Below are 16,730 nucleotides of genomic sequence, written 5' to 3'. Positions count from 1 at the left end.
TCTGCGTGGCCTTTTTTTTCTGTCAAATTTGCAGTTCAAAGGAAACACAAAATACACAAAAAAACATATTTTCCTTGTGTCAAACTAAAGTTTAAAATAAAATGTCAAAGTTTTCAGTGACGTAGGTCATGTCCCGTGGATGTAACAAGATGTAATGAAATGAGACTTTTGAGGAGGTTCCATTACAACTTGCTGCTTATTTTCCATGTCAAATGCTCCCTGAGTCCAACTTAGTTGCCTTTATAAAAATAACGAAAACAATTTTGCAGCATTTCTGCTTTCAGGCCATTACAGACAATGGAGGTAACTATAAAAAGGTGAAGAGAAAGGGGGGGGGGGGGGGGGGGTGACACGAGGGGGTGTTTGGTCTAACTTATACAGCGTCATGGCAATGTACACAAAGATGCCATAGCTCTTTTAACCGCTGTGGCCTGCAGGATATCTGCTGTGTTTCATGCCGGTGCAGCGGTAAATGTTTCTTAACAACACATTTGTTAGTTCCCTTCCACTACTCTCTCTATCTTCACTGTTCTTTGAGGCTCTTCTCATATATATGTATATATATATATAAGTAGCTTATCATAACCCACCACCAAACAAAACTAAAAGACGTAAACACACAACACATTTTAAAGACGCTATACAATGCCAAGTCGATATTTACATATATTTTTTCCTCCTGGATGTAAGCGTCAAAGATGACACCCTGCCTGACCGACCCTATTTAGTCCCCCAGCCTCTCCCCCTCCTCCTCCTCACTATGGACGTTTTAAGCATTAAACATAGTTTTTGTTGGGGGCGGAGGCACTGCTGTTACTGTAGTACTTGGCGGTTCCACCCGAGCCGCCGGACTTGGGCCTGCTGAAGCAGCAGAGCAGGCCTCCGCCCAGCACCAGCAGCGCGCCGGCCGCCCAGCCCACGAAGATGCAGGCGCCCAGCTCCCGCTTTGTCGACACCGGCACCAACGGGTTGTTGAAGTCGCGCACGGTGTTGTGGGCGGACCAGGAGGCCGGAATGATGGTCAGGAGGCCGGCCAACAGCAGGCCCACCCCGGCCACCAGGCTGATCTTGCCCTTGGCGTCCTCGTTCTCCACGCAGGTGGTGAAGTCGGCGCCGGCGAACAGCGCGAGGAGGGCGATCGAGCAGAGCAGGCAGCTGATGATCAGCATGGCGCGCGCCGCCTGCAGGTCCGACGGCAGCACCAGCAGCGAGTCATAGCTCTTGCACTGCTGCTGGCCTGTGCTCTGCACCACGCAGATCATCCACAGGCCCTCCTGATTGCTCTGCTCACACACACGCACACACGCACGCACGCATACACACATGCACGCACACACACACACAAAATATTAGTCATGTCTCATTTATATCCATTGTTCCAATATTCCCTCCAAGGGATTTGAGCACCTGTTTATTACTTTGATGTTAAAAACTACTTTATGCAGCTTTAGGATAAATCAGAAAAATACAGGGATTTCAAAGACAGATCGTAGAACTTGGTAATAAATGTGCAACTATGAAAGATCATTATCATGTACAACAGGTGTGGAGTAAATTCACCGCTCCAAGCTTCTAAGCTGTTAAAAGAAATACGAAGCTAAAGCAAAATAACTGGCATAAAACAACGTATATCTTTACAAACTGGCCCAGTCGTCCCATACCTGTGCCGTCACGATGTTGGCTCCGGTGAACGAGGTGACCTTCCATCTGGGGATGGCACAGCAAACAATAACCCCGACCAAGCCCAGCACCCCAAGGGCCACGCAAATGATCTGGACACCGGATGATCCCATCTCTGAAAAGGAGAGGAGGTTTAGGTTCAGCGTGAATAGTTACTGCTATCGTCGTTTTACTGTGAATTTCTAGTTTTCACTAAGATAGATCTTATTATAGTTGTCTTATCTTCTCTTGTCTTATATTATCTTATATATTATTGGACAGTGAAATCTGTGAAAGCAGCTGGATTCATCATGTGCCACTTTTTTTTTAATAAACCACCAATAATGCCCCAGAAATTAATTTCAATCTTATGGGCGAAATACGTTCCTTGAAAAAAAATAAAAACCTTCTTCCCAAACTTCATGAACTCTCAATTCAGCCGTAAAAACCAACAGCATTCTTCCATCCACGAGTCAAGGAGGACTCTTTATGTAATCTAGTGTAGTGCGGTGTAGATGGAGTTACTCTCGACACGCCTCCAACGGGCCCCGACACGAAAAGGTAGCTCAGAGCTATAGATAGATAAAAGCAGCCTCCGGGCCTGGCCGGGTGCAGGTCTGGGCAGGCCCCGCCGCCTCCACACTGCTGCCGCCCCTCCTAGCTCCAACCCCACCAGCACTCCAGCCCGCCATCCCTCCATTTCTCCGCCTGCCGCTTTATCCTTGGATCCAATGACCGGAGCCCATTGCTTATTTTACAGATTGCAAAATCACCTAAAAAGCTGACTTTTTTTGGTCACTTACGTAATGTTTGGGTGAAATGTTTTCATTTCTCTGCCACAGTTGCATGTTTAAAAGCCAAAGTTCTTTCGAAAAGGAACTACCAGTGGGGATTTACGGTATAGTGGGTGGGACTAAACTGGGAAGGATATCATATATTTTTTCAATCTGGATGATAAATTTAGGTCTGCAATCTGGCGTTTAACTTCAGAATAGCTCAAGTCATAGTCCAAAAGGTAACTAATCATGTTTGCTGGGTTAAATGATTAGAGCATGGGAACTATTCAAATGCCCTAATTTGTGCTGAAAACACAAAGTACCACCAACGCCAATGAACCGTCAAAGTCACCAATTTTTTTCTATTTACCAGAAATAATCGTTTATTTGTTTTATATTCACTGTTTCTCACTGAAATTGCAATGGAACAGGACATTATCAGTACTTTTCAACACATCCTCCCAACGTCCGTTATTTCAAATTTCAGAAGAGCCCTGATCTCTTTTCAAACCTCAACCTGGACACATTAGTGATTTTAAGTCATTTTGATTGTGAAGTAGATTAAAAAAAAAAAAAAGTTTTCATACCTTTTTTTAAGTCTTTCCCTCTTGTCTCAAAAAAAAACCTGTTTATAGAAACACAAAGCAGAACAGGAAGGTTTTGAAATTTGATTGTGAGAGCGTAGTGTGGAGGTTGTGGGGTGCGATGGGGTTTTTGTAGAAGAATGTGAGGTGCGGGGTGGGGTCAGACGTGGGGAGGGACGATGGGAAGGTGGGAAGGATCACAGGACCAGACTCAACTTGTCACGCATCTCTCTCCCTCTCCTATATATCAAGGTAAATGTGCTCCAAAACCTGAGAGCTTGTGGACTGGAATGTGAGAACCTGTAGAATAAAAATCTGAACCTGTGTATTGAGTCTGAACTTGTATATTGAGATTTTCACTCACATAAAATATTCACACTCCTGTGTTCTGAATTTGAAGTTAAGTTTAGGTGTAAGGTTAGAGATGGTTGGGGTTAGGGTGAGGTTGTCGTCCATGTCCAATGGGATGTATTTCCGACAATTGGGGTTTCGAAATAATGGGCCGTCGGAACAATGGCATGGGATGAATTGATCACCATATTTGTATGTGTAAAAACGTTGTTGATCAAATGAATTCAAATGTTTAATGTGTAAAAAAATACATCAGAACAAACAGATTTCATTTTTGAATCCGTAAAGTTGTAATGACCAATTTGAGAGGTTGTGATCACAGATTTGTGCTTGTTATAAAAATGTGAGCGGTTGTGATCCTAGATTTGTAGTTGTACTACAAAATGCCTTAAAGCAAAAAATCAATAAACATAAGTATATTCATCCAAATATCAAATAACACATTTGTGATTTTTTTTCACATCAAATTCTGAAAATAGGCGTGTCAGTATTTTATGTGAGCGAAATTGTCAATATATCAAGTTCAAATTCAATATACAAGTTCAGATTTTTGTTCTGCATGTTCTCGTATCCTATTCTATAAGCTCGCAAGGTTTTTTGACACATTGAGCTTCTCCCTCCATCTATCGTGGTTGAAACCGACCATTTTGGGCAAAATAATGGCCACAGCTGAACCATCAATGCCCGATGTGGAGCTATGCGCCTGAATGGGGCCGAAGGGAAGCATGACAACTGGAATAATTAGAAATAACAAAAGCATCGATTTTTGTGATGATGATGACAATGATGATGATGATGATGATGATGATGATGATGACGACGATGACGACGACGACCATGATGATGATGATTAAGGAATGAGTCATTTTGGTAGTATCCATCGTCAATAAACAACAACTGAGTCACCTGGAATTCCTCATTTTTCCCACCCATCACCACCCCCTGAGTTTTAAGGACCGCCCTGCGCACCACCTGTGTCGAAACTCCGACTGAGGTTTCTGCTTGAGAGAGAGAGAGAGAGAGACGAGGGTGGAAACAACAAAGACGGTCTTTTGTGTAATAACTGATAAGTGGAACATGGGTTTGTGGTTTTGGTTATGGGAAGAAAATGGGAAAATAAAAAGGAATGTGAAACTTGACTGTGGGACTTATTCAGCGCACAGGTACACGTTGACGCCAGTGGTGTGTATTTAAAGACAGGGGCAAACACCTGGGAATCTGGAAGGGTGTCTGACTTGAGATATTTATAGGTGGAAAATGAAATAAAATACAAGGTTGCAGAGTGTGGGGATGTACAGGTGGGAAACTTGTCTTAAAGGTGCAGTGTGTAGAATTTAGTGGCATTTAGCGGTGAGGTTGCAGATCAATACCAACTCAATAGCCCTCCCCATGGCGGTGAAACATAGCGGCGTCCGTGGAAGAAAACTTGCAAAAAATACGAAAGGCCCTCTCTAGAGCCGGTGTTTGGTTTGTCCGTTCTGGCCTCCTGCAGAAACATGGCGGCCCTCCGTGAAGCGTACTCATTTCCTGTGTAGATAAAAACATCTCATTCTAAGGCAACCGCCAACATAACAATTTTTATTTTCATGGGATTGCACAATATTTATTTGAAAATGAGAAGAAAAACTAAACTGAAAGTCCTTATAAGGAGAAGAGGGTGTACATTCCAGGTAAAAATAAAAAAATAAAAAATACAATAAATACGAGAGGTGCATTCTGGGACATTAGTGGGTCCAAGACAAAAAAATGATTGTCACATTCAGGATGTCTACCTTCTTTTTAACCTCAATAAGCTCTGCTCGGCTCCAGTCAAGGCTGGCCGCTGAACAGGAATGAGGAATAATGGAAGGGTCACAGGGTTTGACCGGAACAAAGTGTGAGGAGTGAATGTGTCTAATTCTATAACAATGAATGAAGGATACAGTCGTCGTCTCGTGGTGTGCTTATATTGCTTTTGTGATTTGTAATCAAAACAAATATACCCGCTTGTCTCGTCTGTGAGAAAGAACTAAACACAACTGCACGTGAACAGAGTTTACTTGCGGGAAGCGAACGTCCGTCATCAGAAGCGCGGAGCAGAGATAAAATCGGACTCATCTGCTCCGCTTTATTCCTCCCCAAACCACTATTTTACCACAAACACTCCCTCGGCCCCATGCAAAAAAAGGGGCCCTGCCGAATACAACCAATGACAATTATAGCATCACAAGCCTCGGGGTCACATATGACAGAGCTTCATTTGACAACGGCCCTGAGCCCTCAGCCAGGACGTGAACAATCTCAGCAAGATAAATATAAACAAAGGATTTCCTTTCCAGGGACATAGACATACACTGAGAGCCTGCTAGATGTGCTCGACCTATAAAGAAACAGTTTGCGTGAGAAGGTGCGGAACGTGGCACTTTATCCGTAACAATCCTTTTGAAATAACACACCTCAAATTTTCATATACGGTATCTTGGTTTTTTGTTTTTTTTTTATGGATCGCATCCTGGTCACGAGCCATGTGCTGGTTTTGGCTGTGAACCGAGAGCCTCCATCAGACCGTGTGCTGATGCGGCCCTTCCCATCGGATACACTATAGTGAGGGGGAGTGAGTCAGTAGGACCACCCTCTGTTCATCCACACGTATTGATCGCCTAATCCTTGTATTTATTGCGCGAAACCTAAAAATACAAATAGTAGTCAAGTCGAGTCAGGACGTAGCTCCACCTCTGTTCAACAATAAGAACAACGCAGTTACCCACGCCGCTTCATTTGAAACAGTTTTTCTTTTTTTTTTTTTAAGTTACCAAACATAACATGCCACTTTAATTCACATGCCACTTTAAATGCACATTTCTGTATATACATAGGCATATTCCTTCTATCTATTCCATTTTATTTCAATTTATTTTTATTGTATTTTATTCTATATATTTTTTATCTTATTCTATAAGTATTCCACTTACTGTATTACGTTTAAGGAGTCAGTTAGTCGGTCTATTAGAAAGGAATTTTCCACTTTTTATTTTATTTTATTTTTTAATTTTTTCCAAGGACATAGTGTGTGCTATCACCGGGTGCGTTGCATTACATTTCACTGCATATATGTATGGAAGTATGTATATGTATGTGACGAATAAAAATCTTGAATCTTGAATAAGTACAGTAATGTGGATGAAGTCGTGGAATTTAAGAAAGAGCATTTTTATATGTGAACGAGGGACTCATTGTTCTTTGTTCTTTATTCTCTATTTGGGCCCTGGCGAATCAACGTAGGGAAAAAATATATATATATATATATATATATATATATATATAATGTCAATCAGAAAAAAATACATGCAAGAAAATATCGCAAAATATAAGCAAACAAAAAAGATTTTTTTCTAAACACCGTCTCGAAATGGCACAATGGGTTTCTGTCACTATTCACTATTCACATTCACATGCCACTTTAATTCACATGCCACTTTAAATGCACATATCTGTATATACATAGGCATATTCCTTCAACCTATTCCATTTTATTTCAATTTATTTTTTATTGTATTTTATTCTATATATTTTTTATCTTATTCTATAAGTATTCCACGTACTGTATTACGTTTTAGGAGTCAGTTAGTCGGTCTATTAGAAAGGAATTTTCCACTTTTTATTTTTATTTTATTTTTGTACTTTTTCCTAGGACTTATTGTGTGCTATCACCGGGTGCGTTGCATTACATTTCACTGCATATATGTATGGAAGTATGTATATGTATGTGACAAATAAAAAAATCTTGAATCTTGAATCTTGACACTATTAAAAATATCTCCTATTTCAACTATTAACCATCAATGACAGTAGAGCGTCATTCGAATAGTTTGATTTATTTGTATATATATATTTTTTTTCCTTTAAGTTGTAATTCCAACCCGCACCACCTGGCGTCTCCCTCCTCGAGCTCCGGTCGCGAACGGCCGGGCCGGGGGGCGGGGCGGGGGGGAGCGCAAGTCGGCAGACGGACGCGGCGCGCAGCCAATCGGACGAGCGCATTTCAGATCTAAATCCGGCGGCGGACCAACGGCGGTCGAGCAAAAAAAAAAAAAAAAAAAAAAAAAAAGAAGAAAAAAAAAAAAAAAAAAAGCCCAAAGACGTCGCTGCGAGTCGAGCTCCCGAAAGACCGTGAAAAAACACGGCCCTTTCAAAGTTCCGCGGCGGGGGAAGAGAAAGGGGGCCTGCGCTGCGAAGGGAAAAGGGGGGCCGAATTAAAAACAAAAAAAAACAAAAACAAAAAAACAATAAACACAACAGGAGGGAAGAATTCGACAGAGTGAATTCCGAGGAAGAAGCCGCGATCGAGTCCGCCTCGAGGATTGGTAATATATCATTTGTTGGCGAGGAAAGGCTCTTCGATAGCCAGTGCTAGCTCGCTCGCTAGCTCGCTAGCTCGCAGGGTTGGTTGGCTAAGCTATGCTAACGCCGTAACGCTTCGATTTCTCCGGCTCGGCCGCGCTTTCGTCGCTCGATCGGAGGCGCGTTGTCGCCCGGTGTAAGAACGGGCATGTTTTGAATTTGAGAATAACGAGCCGCGGCTGTGTTTTGCTTCCCCACTCTCTCCCCCCCTCCCCCCACCACCACCACCACCACCAACCCCCGACCGAAGGTGCAGCACGAAATCAGGGTCTGGGCTAAAGAAAATGGCGGAGCCGGACAAATTAAACATCGACTCCATCATTCAGCGCCTCCTGGAAGGTAAGGAAAGGCCCGCGTCTCCGCTCCGCCGTGCACATTATCGGGTATTCGGTGGAATGTTGACCGTTTGGTTTGTTAGAAAGAAATATTGCACACAATATATGTACCTAATTTGTAGTCTATGTGTGTGCAAACTTGCACAATTTCCTGTTTTGACAATGTGAATTGTCGAAAGAGGTGGATTTGTGTTCTCTTTTTTCAGTTAATTCTGTGGTGTAGTGTGTACTGCCGAATTTAATTTTTTGGGGCTAATTTAAGGTTTTCTGGATGTGACCAATTTTGTTAGAATATTTTTGCATATTGTTTTGATGTGAGCTGCCTGCTGTAACACCGCGATTTTCCCTCCGGGGATAAAAAAAAAAAGTTAATATCCAACTCTATCTGTCCTATCTATCTATCTATCTGTCTATCTGTCCTATCTATCTATCTGTCCTATCTATCTATCTATCCGAACAGCAGATTTGCAACTAGGCCAATGGGAGCAGGAGAGCGGTCGTGCCTCCACTCACAGTGAACCATCTTCATTGTGTTTCAACAAAATGTAGTTCACTTAATTTATGAATCTCCTTTAGTTGTTTGGTTTAGGGGCGATTGTTTCAACCTATTCGCATGGTGTGATGTCTGCGGCAATCCAAGTAGCACAAATATTAAATTAAATAATCAAATGGTTTATGTGGGTCCCCACGCCCTCTTCGCCTTCTGGTTGGTACAAATGCCCCCATAATTAAGAACCACTGAAGATGAGATTGTAATGGATCTTTGATTGCATTCATGTGGGCCGTGGTGCTGTTTGGTTTTTTTTCCCCCATACAACGGTCTCCCTGCAACTCTTCCTGAGCTGCAAAATACCAAAAGGCATGACAGGGTTCTGCTCCATTTGTGAGATAAGATAATCTTGTGATAATGCCGAAGGATACTTTGTGATTGCTCAATTGTAGTAACTGGCTGTTATTGATAACAGGCATTTACATCCCTGTGTGCTTTACTTGCGTTTTTCTCTCAACTTACACAAGCCTTGTTGACAACGTAATTCTTCCTTTTTTTAGTTTTATATTCCATTGACAGTGGGCGTGCTTATATGTACTATGGTAGAATAACCCGATGTAAGGTAATTTACAAACTACACTTCTAAGAAGTAAAACTTTATGAAATTGGCAAGTAAGTATACTGGCAAATCCTCACACTAAATACGGTTTGCTCGACAAAATATAACTTTACACAATAAAAAAAAAATATATATATATATATATATATTTTTTTTTGAAACCACTAAGGTGCGTATTGTGTTTGACATGTCCTACAGGCAATGGAGTATGGCTATCGTTTTTTATATTTTCACGTTTTCTTGAGAAATTCCTTGAGGGGTTCGAAGAGTTAGCAGGACTGCTGTAGTAAAATGGAAACTTGATAAACTCCACCCATGCCTATGTTGAGTATCAGTGACCGGTTTAGTCTCTGCAAATCCCAATTCCACCATTCTTTAGTGGGAATTAAACCCCTAAAAGCTGTAAACAAACGCAGTGCCGAAGTTTTCATGTTTTGCTGGTTATTTACGAGTGAATCCGGGGCTGCTCCATCAGAGCTGCATGGTAACTATTGCGTAACAAGAGCCCAGGGATGTATATCCAAAGCATAAATCCCTGCTTGACTCCGTTATAAAGTTCAATGAACGAACACTGCGACTTAAGTGTATGACCTCCACCAGGATAGATTCCATAATATTTATTTGGTTCTTTTGTCGTGCGGTTGTGTAGGTCGCTGGTGTCACACCTGTTCCACACACAACCATAAGTGTCTATGAGAACTGGTTGGCATATGAACAACCATAGGAGTTTGGCTGAATTTTACTGAAGCCGCCACCTGAGAGCGTTTGCCATCAGACGTAGAATGGGATTGCTAAGAGTTAGCTGGCTTAAAAGCTGTCTGTGTATTTGGTTGTGGCCTATTATTTGTTTACATCCCAAGCTACAGGCACTGCTGTATTCACTGAGCTGGTGTAAGTGACTGGGATTATTTACAGATATGTACGTGCCTCCTGGGAGTGTGACTTTGACTGTGGGCCCTGATGGCCATGGCAGTGTATTTTGTACACAGCTTGTTTTACTTTGTACATGATAAGGTTGTCTGCCAGGCACAGGAGAAAACAAACAAGCCTGATAATGGCAGTATTTATATCCTCTTATGTAACCCAGCTGACCTTTTTTTGTCTCCAGTTCTGGCTTCACGGCTGAGAATAACTAATCATTACCTAATGTTAATATTTTGTTAATCCACTCTATCCTGGGCTTGTAAATTTATTCAGCAGTGACGCATCCGCTGCTGCACGTAAAAATGTTATCTAATGCCGGCTTTACGGTCCTACATTAATGGCATGGCAACTCACCTGCATGTTCACTGTTGTTTTTGAAGACCAAACCAATTAAACATGTTTGGATTGTTACTTGCTGCAATTGAGTTGGACCTGAGATGATCCTTGGTGTCAGTTTGTGTTAAAAGCGCTTATGAGGAGCATAATGCCTCCCAACGCATTCCCACTTTTTAGCTCAGGGTCTGTACTGAACAAACTGTTGATTCAAGATTCGGACACATTCGGCATCGTGTCGATCCAACTTTCTCCTTTCCACCCCGTGATCGACGAAGCAGAAAGCCTTTTGTCTGTTAACCCCCCCGCCCCACTGTCCCAGGCTTACTCTTGCCCATTGGCTATGTGGCTAACTTTGGAGTAAGCTCTGTCGGGGCTTAGCCAGTCATAATCCAGGTTTAAAGTGACAAGCAGGACTGTGGTATTGATACCCTGTTTCCGCTGCCGAGGACCAATTCAACTTAATGCCCCAAGACTGATCTTGTTCACCTGCACCCGAGAGGGTGACCTTATATCGCAGCCAGTGAGTGATTTCTATTTAACGTTCCTCCAAAACCAATGCATCATCCAATGCGCTCATCCATTCTGGGCCTGTTTTTGCAATGCTTGTCTGGCATTGCCAAGTTGTTAGGATTTGGCGGTGTATCAACTGTTTAATATCTGATGACTGCTCAATCAATCCCAGTATCTTACACACATATTTGAAAGGGAGCGTTGTGCAGAGTTTTCTTAGAAGTTTGTTTTATTGAAATGGCCCCCCCTTCTGGTTATCCTGTTGGGAGCTAAGGTGAAGGTTGATGACTGACAGTCGATACAAAACAAACACAATTCAGGGGACCTCATTCACCCAGAGCACACATTCAGGACAACATTCTTTCAACGTATTCTTTCATTTATTTATACACAATTGTTTGTCTGTTTTCATGGGAGGGTTCATGAGAGGGTACGGTGTTTTTTTCTTTTTTTTCTTTTGTTTGCATGCAATACATTTTAACATTTTCGTTATGGATTTTGTTGTTGTCAATTTATATTTGAACCACCACTTTTTTAACCAATATTTGACTATTGGAAAGCAATAAGGTCTTGTGAACAAACTCTAGGTTGGGAATCGCTGCTCTAGAGGAGTTTGATATTATGAGCGGAAATCGGAGATGGGTTTACAAAGGAAAATTAAAGACTTTTGTTGTAGCAGGGCTCCAGACTAACTTTTTCCACTAGTAGCACTGGTGCTCCCTACTGGAAATTTTAGGAGCACCTGCACAAAACTTAGGAGCACCATTGAAATCGGCATGCAACGCAAAGCATTCATATTTTTTCCATCTTAACTGTATTACTGTAAATTGTCTAATACTTTGGTAATAGACAATTTACAATAAATATGTACTGTTTTATTTTAAAGGAAAGTCATAAAGTAAAGTTGTGCTTTTAACTTGGAAAATCATTAAGTTAAAAAGTGTTTTAACTTGAGTGTTTTAACTTGACACCAAATAATTAACAAATGTAAACATAAGGTATGTGGTCAGTACATTGCTGTCATTGCTAACCATGACAAGAGTCTCAGCGCTCCCTCTAACACACACACACACAAACACTAGGGCTGTCAAACGATGATTAGATATTCAAATGCTATTTGAATGGTGAAAAGACTTGATTTTTGAATCAGAAAATTTACATTCGGGGGGAAAAATGCAGCATTTCAGCAGAAAATATATTTTTTTAATATAATGTTGCACGCATACACTCACATACCTACTCTTTGTGCATGAAAGTGAATGAGCTTTGTCTGTGCATTTTTTATTTATTTTGTATCCACCAGCTGAGCAAGTGCAGGGAAAGCTTTATGTTCATTACATTTAAAAAGTAAAAAAAACAAAACAAAAAAAAACAGGCGCGGTGTTCTGGAAGAGGCTCCTTCTGGACTCTACAGGTGCTCCAGACTTCTGCCAACACGATGGATGGAGCACAGGGTCTCACCAGGGGCAAGTGTGGAGGTTCGGTCAAAACCCCTTTCTAAAATCTCAATACAAAGGATAAAGAGGAGCAAAATAAAGGCCTGAATCGTGTAATTATCCTGGAGAAAGAGCAGTTGCATCCCTCGGTCTTGGTCTCTGCTCTTTGGAGGGGGAGGGGGGGGGCAACGAGGAGTCGGCTGGGGGTCGCGATGGGACGCTTTAAATTTTGCACGACCGCCTAACATGCAACACACACCCACACACACACACACACACACACTTACACCAATTCTCCCCCGCTCCTAATGTTTGACATGATATACGATGAGGATTGGAAAAAAAACGGTTGGCATCGTTACAAGTCGTGCTGGTGCTCCTAGTTACAAAATTATATTGTACTATATCCAAAAATGGTCGCTTTGTGGAGCCCAGTGTAGTACTGATTAAGTACTTGAAAATTTATTATTTTCAATTATTTATTAATTTTCATTATTACTGCCATCGGGGTGTCATTCTATTTACTCAAGCCGGTTCCGTTTTGACATTTACTTAAGTATAAAAATGTAAACGCGCACAAAATCCCAAACCTGCAAACATCAAACTTAAAACACAAAAAGGAAAAACGGGTGCTCTGCTGAGGGACAGAGAGTACCGAAAACATTTCTCACGCTCAAGCCTGTGAAGGACAGACCTGCAGGCCTTGTGCCCGAGCAGCCGCTTCAATAAAGTGTTTATCTTTGTGAAAAGCTGGGGTGCTGTGGTTTTGCTCACATGTCAGGCTGGAGGTGAGTCTTGAAATACCTCTCAGAAAAGCCTTAAGTTGCTCGGGGGAAATATTATTTCAACATCGACACAGTGTGTGCATGAGCTATGACGACATTGTGTTGTGTTGTTTTTTTTTACGAAAACCTGGCCAACCTGTTGTGTTCTCATAATTATGATTTATTCTTAACAGCTTGATGGTTACACCGGTGCCAACAACAATGTTTTGGTTTAGCTCATTGGATAATATTTCCTTCCCTATGACATGATGTGTTCACTAGACGTTCACTGCGAGAGTCAGTGCAGTAAGCAGTGTATTTCAAATAAAATGCAATGAAAACAAAGTCTAGACCTCGTCCTGTAGTCTAAACAGTATTCTCACAACAAAATGGAGTTCTGTGTATCGGTTATACTGTTACTGCACAGTTACCACTTTTAGCTGACGGAGTATAAGTGCTCTAAGATACTTCCTGATATCCATACGAATACTGACAGTTGTTGTGACAATGGTAAGATATCGCAGTATTTTTCTTTTAACAAAATCAGGCATAATTGGTAGACTCCCACGGGTGTTAAAATAAAGCTTGGAACTCTTCCAAAACCACCTGAGTGATGACTAAATTGAACTATTTCAAATTGAGCGATGAAGGTCAAAGCCAGCATCTTTTTTATTAATTTGTTACATTATTATTTATTATTATTCTCCAAATATTCAGTGGTTGGCTAGTTTGCTCTCTGCAAGGGTTGAGATTAATTTGGGGACATTTTATGGGATCTGTTTCAACCAGCATGTTTGGACCATTCAATGATGTTGAATGGCAGGAAAATTGCCCAGGCGGCCGATTTAACTAGAAACAATGGCGTTCTCTTCAACACAGGACTTGAACCTGTGTTTTTAACCTATGGTATTTTAAACCTTGCGTATTAACTGTTATCGAAGTGTAAATCATGGAGTTTGCACCTTCTTATGTTGAGCTCTGCAAGCCTTGCCGCTTTGCAACGTCTGTGGTTATATATCAGCAGCTGTGGGTTTGATGGAGTGTATATACACAGTGTCCGCTGAGCGCAAACCCCTCATCAGTCTTCTTCCCTGTGATGTCTGTGTGTCAGACATCAGATACCTGCCGGTCTCTACATTGTGCATGAGTCTGTGCTTTTTCTGTAGAGGAAAAGGAAGCTGGATGTCTTGTTTGCTAGCCACAGTTTCAAATTGGTTAGCTGTCTTAACTGTCTTACCAGTGGACTGTGTTGCTTACCTGTTAACGTCCTTTGTAACACACACACACACCCACAGTGGCCATTATTTTTACAGTGTGTGGCTGCTGCTAAAGTTCAGGTTCTGAAAACCTTTGGATCAGTGTTACCCAAAAGCGTCTGAACATATGTCTTGTGTTCTCCAGCAGACACGCAGCTTCTGTCTGTCTTTTTTTTTTTTTTTTCTTCTTTCCCCTGACTTGTATTTCCTGTGTTCTCTCTTGCGATCCAGTCAAGGGCTCTCGTCCAGGAAAAAATGTCCAGCTGACAGAGAATGAGATCCGCGGCCTTTGCCTCAAGTCTCGCGAAATCTTCCTCAGCCAGCCGATCCTGCTCGAGCTCGAAGCTCCGCTCAAGATCTGCGGTGAGTCTCGATGAAATACAGGCCAATAGAAGCTGGTGGCGCTCTGGAATGTTGTGTGTCTCATTTCCTAGAGTTCATAAAGATCATAAACTCGATATTGCTTCAAGGTTTATAGCATACTTTACTAGGCTGTGGTTTCTCATTGCCTGTTGTGTAGCTTAAATGCAACAGCTTTTCTAGGTGTGGCCATAAAATGTTCTCACTGCTGCCCCCTGCAGGTGATGTCCATGGTCAGTACTACGACCTGCTGCGATTGTTTGAATATGGAGGCTTCCCCCCGGAAAGCAACTATCTGTTTCTGGGAGACTACGTAGACAGAGGCAAGCAGTCCCTGGAGACCATCTGCCTGCTGCTGGCATACAAGGTCAAATACCCAGAGAACTTCTTCCTGCTACGCGGCAACCACGAATGCGCCTCGATCAACCGCATCTACGGCTTTTATGATGAGTGTAAGTGGGGCATGGAGGCCTTGGACGTCCACATACATGGTCACAGCGTTACTCCCCTGTACTAATGTTCTTCCATTTCCTCTTGCTCTCAGGTAAGCGACGGTATAATATCAAGCTGTGGAAGACCTTTACAGACTGCTTTAACTGTTTACCTGTGGCGGCCATCGTAGATGAGAAGATCTTCTGCTGCCACGGAGGTAGGAATTACCCGAAATAAAAACACGGTGTTAGTCGAGAAACGGTGCCTAATCCTCAGTAAAGTGTAGGCGTGTGCGCCCGGGGGAATGTTTGAAGTTTGATGTGGTTTCTGTCCAGGTCTCTCTCCCGACCTCCAGTCCATGGAGCAGGTACGCAGAGTAATGCGGCCCACAGACGTTCCCGACCAGGGCCTGCTGTGCGACCTGCTGTGGGCCGACCCAGACAAAGACGTGCTGGGCTGGGGAGAGAACGACCGCGGAGTCTCTTTCACGTTCGGCGCGGACGTGGTGGCCAAATTTTTGCACAAGCATGACATGGACCTTATATGCAGGGCACATCAGGTAACTGTCCAGATGCCAAAGGTGTAGAACATACCGTCTAATTTTGTGCCTTAACCTCCTGGTTGTACTTTTCAGTTTGTCACCTCCCCTTTTTGTTTTGTGTTGTGACGCCTCCCTAAACGTGTGTCCTCAGGTGGTAGAAGACGGCTATGAGTTCTTCGCAAAGAGGCAGCTTGTCACTCTGTTCTCTGCTCCCAACTACTGCGGAGAGTTTGACAATGCCGGTGCTATGATGAGCGTAGATGAGACACTCATGTGCTCTTTCCAGGTATGTGCTTTATATAAAATAAATAAATATTAACACTTAAATGTATTTAATAATTTTGATAAACTATTCCAAATTATATTGTTGTACTTTTTTTTTTTATTGTTGTAAATGGTTTCCATTAAATATGTCGACTGCCCCCCCCCCCCCCCCCCTCCCTTTGCAGATTCTCAAGCCTGCAGATAAGAAGTTGTATTCTTATGGCGGAGGAGGTGGAATGGGGTCGGGGAGGCCGGTCACCCCGCCAAGGAATTCAGCCAAGGGGGCGAAAGCAAAGAAATAGCACCTGCTAAGTCTTGCTCCCCTGAAAAACCAACCACCCCGCCTCCCCCCTCCCATTCTCTTCCTCTACCTCCCAGCACACCTTCTCCCTCATCACCAAACAGCGATAAAGCAAACAGTATCCAGGGTCCTGTCCTGTGTTTTTTCTCTTAAAACTTTTTAACTGTGTGTGTGTGTGTGTGTGTGTGTGTGTGTGTGTGTGTGTGTGTGTGTGTGTGTGTGTGTGTGTGTGTGTGTGTGTGTGTGTGTGTGTGTGTGTGTGTGTTTAAGAGAGAATGAAATGGAGGAGGGAGGACTCCTGTGTGTGTGTACATTTGTTTTTGTTTTTTTTTCTCCTGTACCTTTTTGCTCTGTTACCCCATCACTTTGTAGATGACATGGGTTCCAGCCCTCAGTGATGTAAATGCACACC

General features: G+C 42.5%; 2 protein-coding genes across 2 annotated transcripts; one reads left to right on the top strand and one right to left on the bottom strand.

The window, feature by feature from the left end:
- Positions 1–127: 127 nt before the first annotated feature.
- Positions 128–3,105, bottom strand: cldni (claudin i). Its single transcript, XM_080009741.1, has 3 exons — positions 3,023–3,105; positions 1,662–1,795; positions 128–1,283 (listed from the first exon to the last, which is right to left on the bottom strand). The coding sequence occupies exons 2-3, from the start codon at positions 1,791–1,793 to the stop codon at positions 777–779; spliced, it is 639 nt and encodes a 212-aa protein (XP_079865867.1). The 5' UTR covers positions 1,794–1,795; positions 3,023–3,105; the 3' UTR covers positions 128–776.
- Positions 3,106–7,468: 4,363 nt separating this feature from the next.
- On the top strand, positions 7,469–16,730 carry ppp1caa (protein phosphatase 1, catalytic subunit, alpha isozyme a). The gene is made up of 8 exons (XM_080009799.1): positions 7,469–7,713; positions 8,001–8,089; positions 14,652–14,783; positions 15,002–15,232; positions 15,325–15,429; positions 15,548–15,771; positions 15,905–16,039; positions 16,203–16,730. Exons 2-8 carry the CDS (start codon positions 8,035–8,037, stop codon positions 16,317–16,319), a joined length of 999 nt encoding a protein of 332 aa, XP_079865925.1. The 5' UTR covers positions 7,469–7,713; positions 8,001–8,034; the 3' UTR covers positions 16,320–16,730.

Source organism: Zeus faber (assembly GCF_960531495.2).
Source record: "Zeus faber genome assembly, chromosome: 11".
Taxonomy (NCBI): Eukaryota; Metazoa; Chordata; class Actinopteri; order Zeiformes; family Zeidae; genus Zeus; species Zeus faber.
The sequence above is the reverse complement of the archived record's forward strand: the minus strand, read 5'-3'. Positions and strand labels throughout refer to the sequence as shown.

What these genes read in the sequence shown, in the direction of transcription:
- cldni (XM_080009741.1), bottom strand. Translation starts at nt 1,793, where the DNA reads ATGGGATCATCCGGTGTCCAGATCATTTGCGTGGCCCTTGGGGTGCTG. An exon ending in CCAACATCGTGACGGCACAG is followed by an intron (nt 1,284 to 1,661) that starts GTATGGGACGAC and finishes GTGTGTGAGCAG; the next exon opens with AGCAATCAGGAGGGCCTGTG.
- ppp1caa (XM_080009799.1), top strand. Translation starts at nt 8,035, where the DNA reads ATGGCGGAGCCGGACAAATTAAACATCGACTCCATCATTCAGCGCCTC. An exon ending in CATTCAGCGCCTCCTGGAAG is followed by an intron (nt 8,090 to 14,651) that starts GTAAGGAAAGGC and finishes CTTGCGATCCAG; the next exon opens with TCAAGGGCTCTCGTCCAGGA. An exon ending in GATCTTCTGCTGCCACGGAG is followed by an intron (nt 15,430 to 15,547) that starts GTAGGAATTACC and finishes GTTTCTGTCCAG; the next exon opens with GTCTCTCTCCCGACCTCCAG.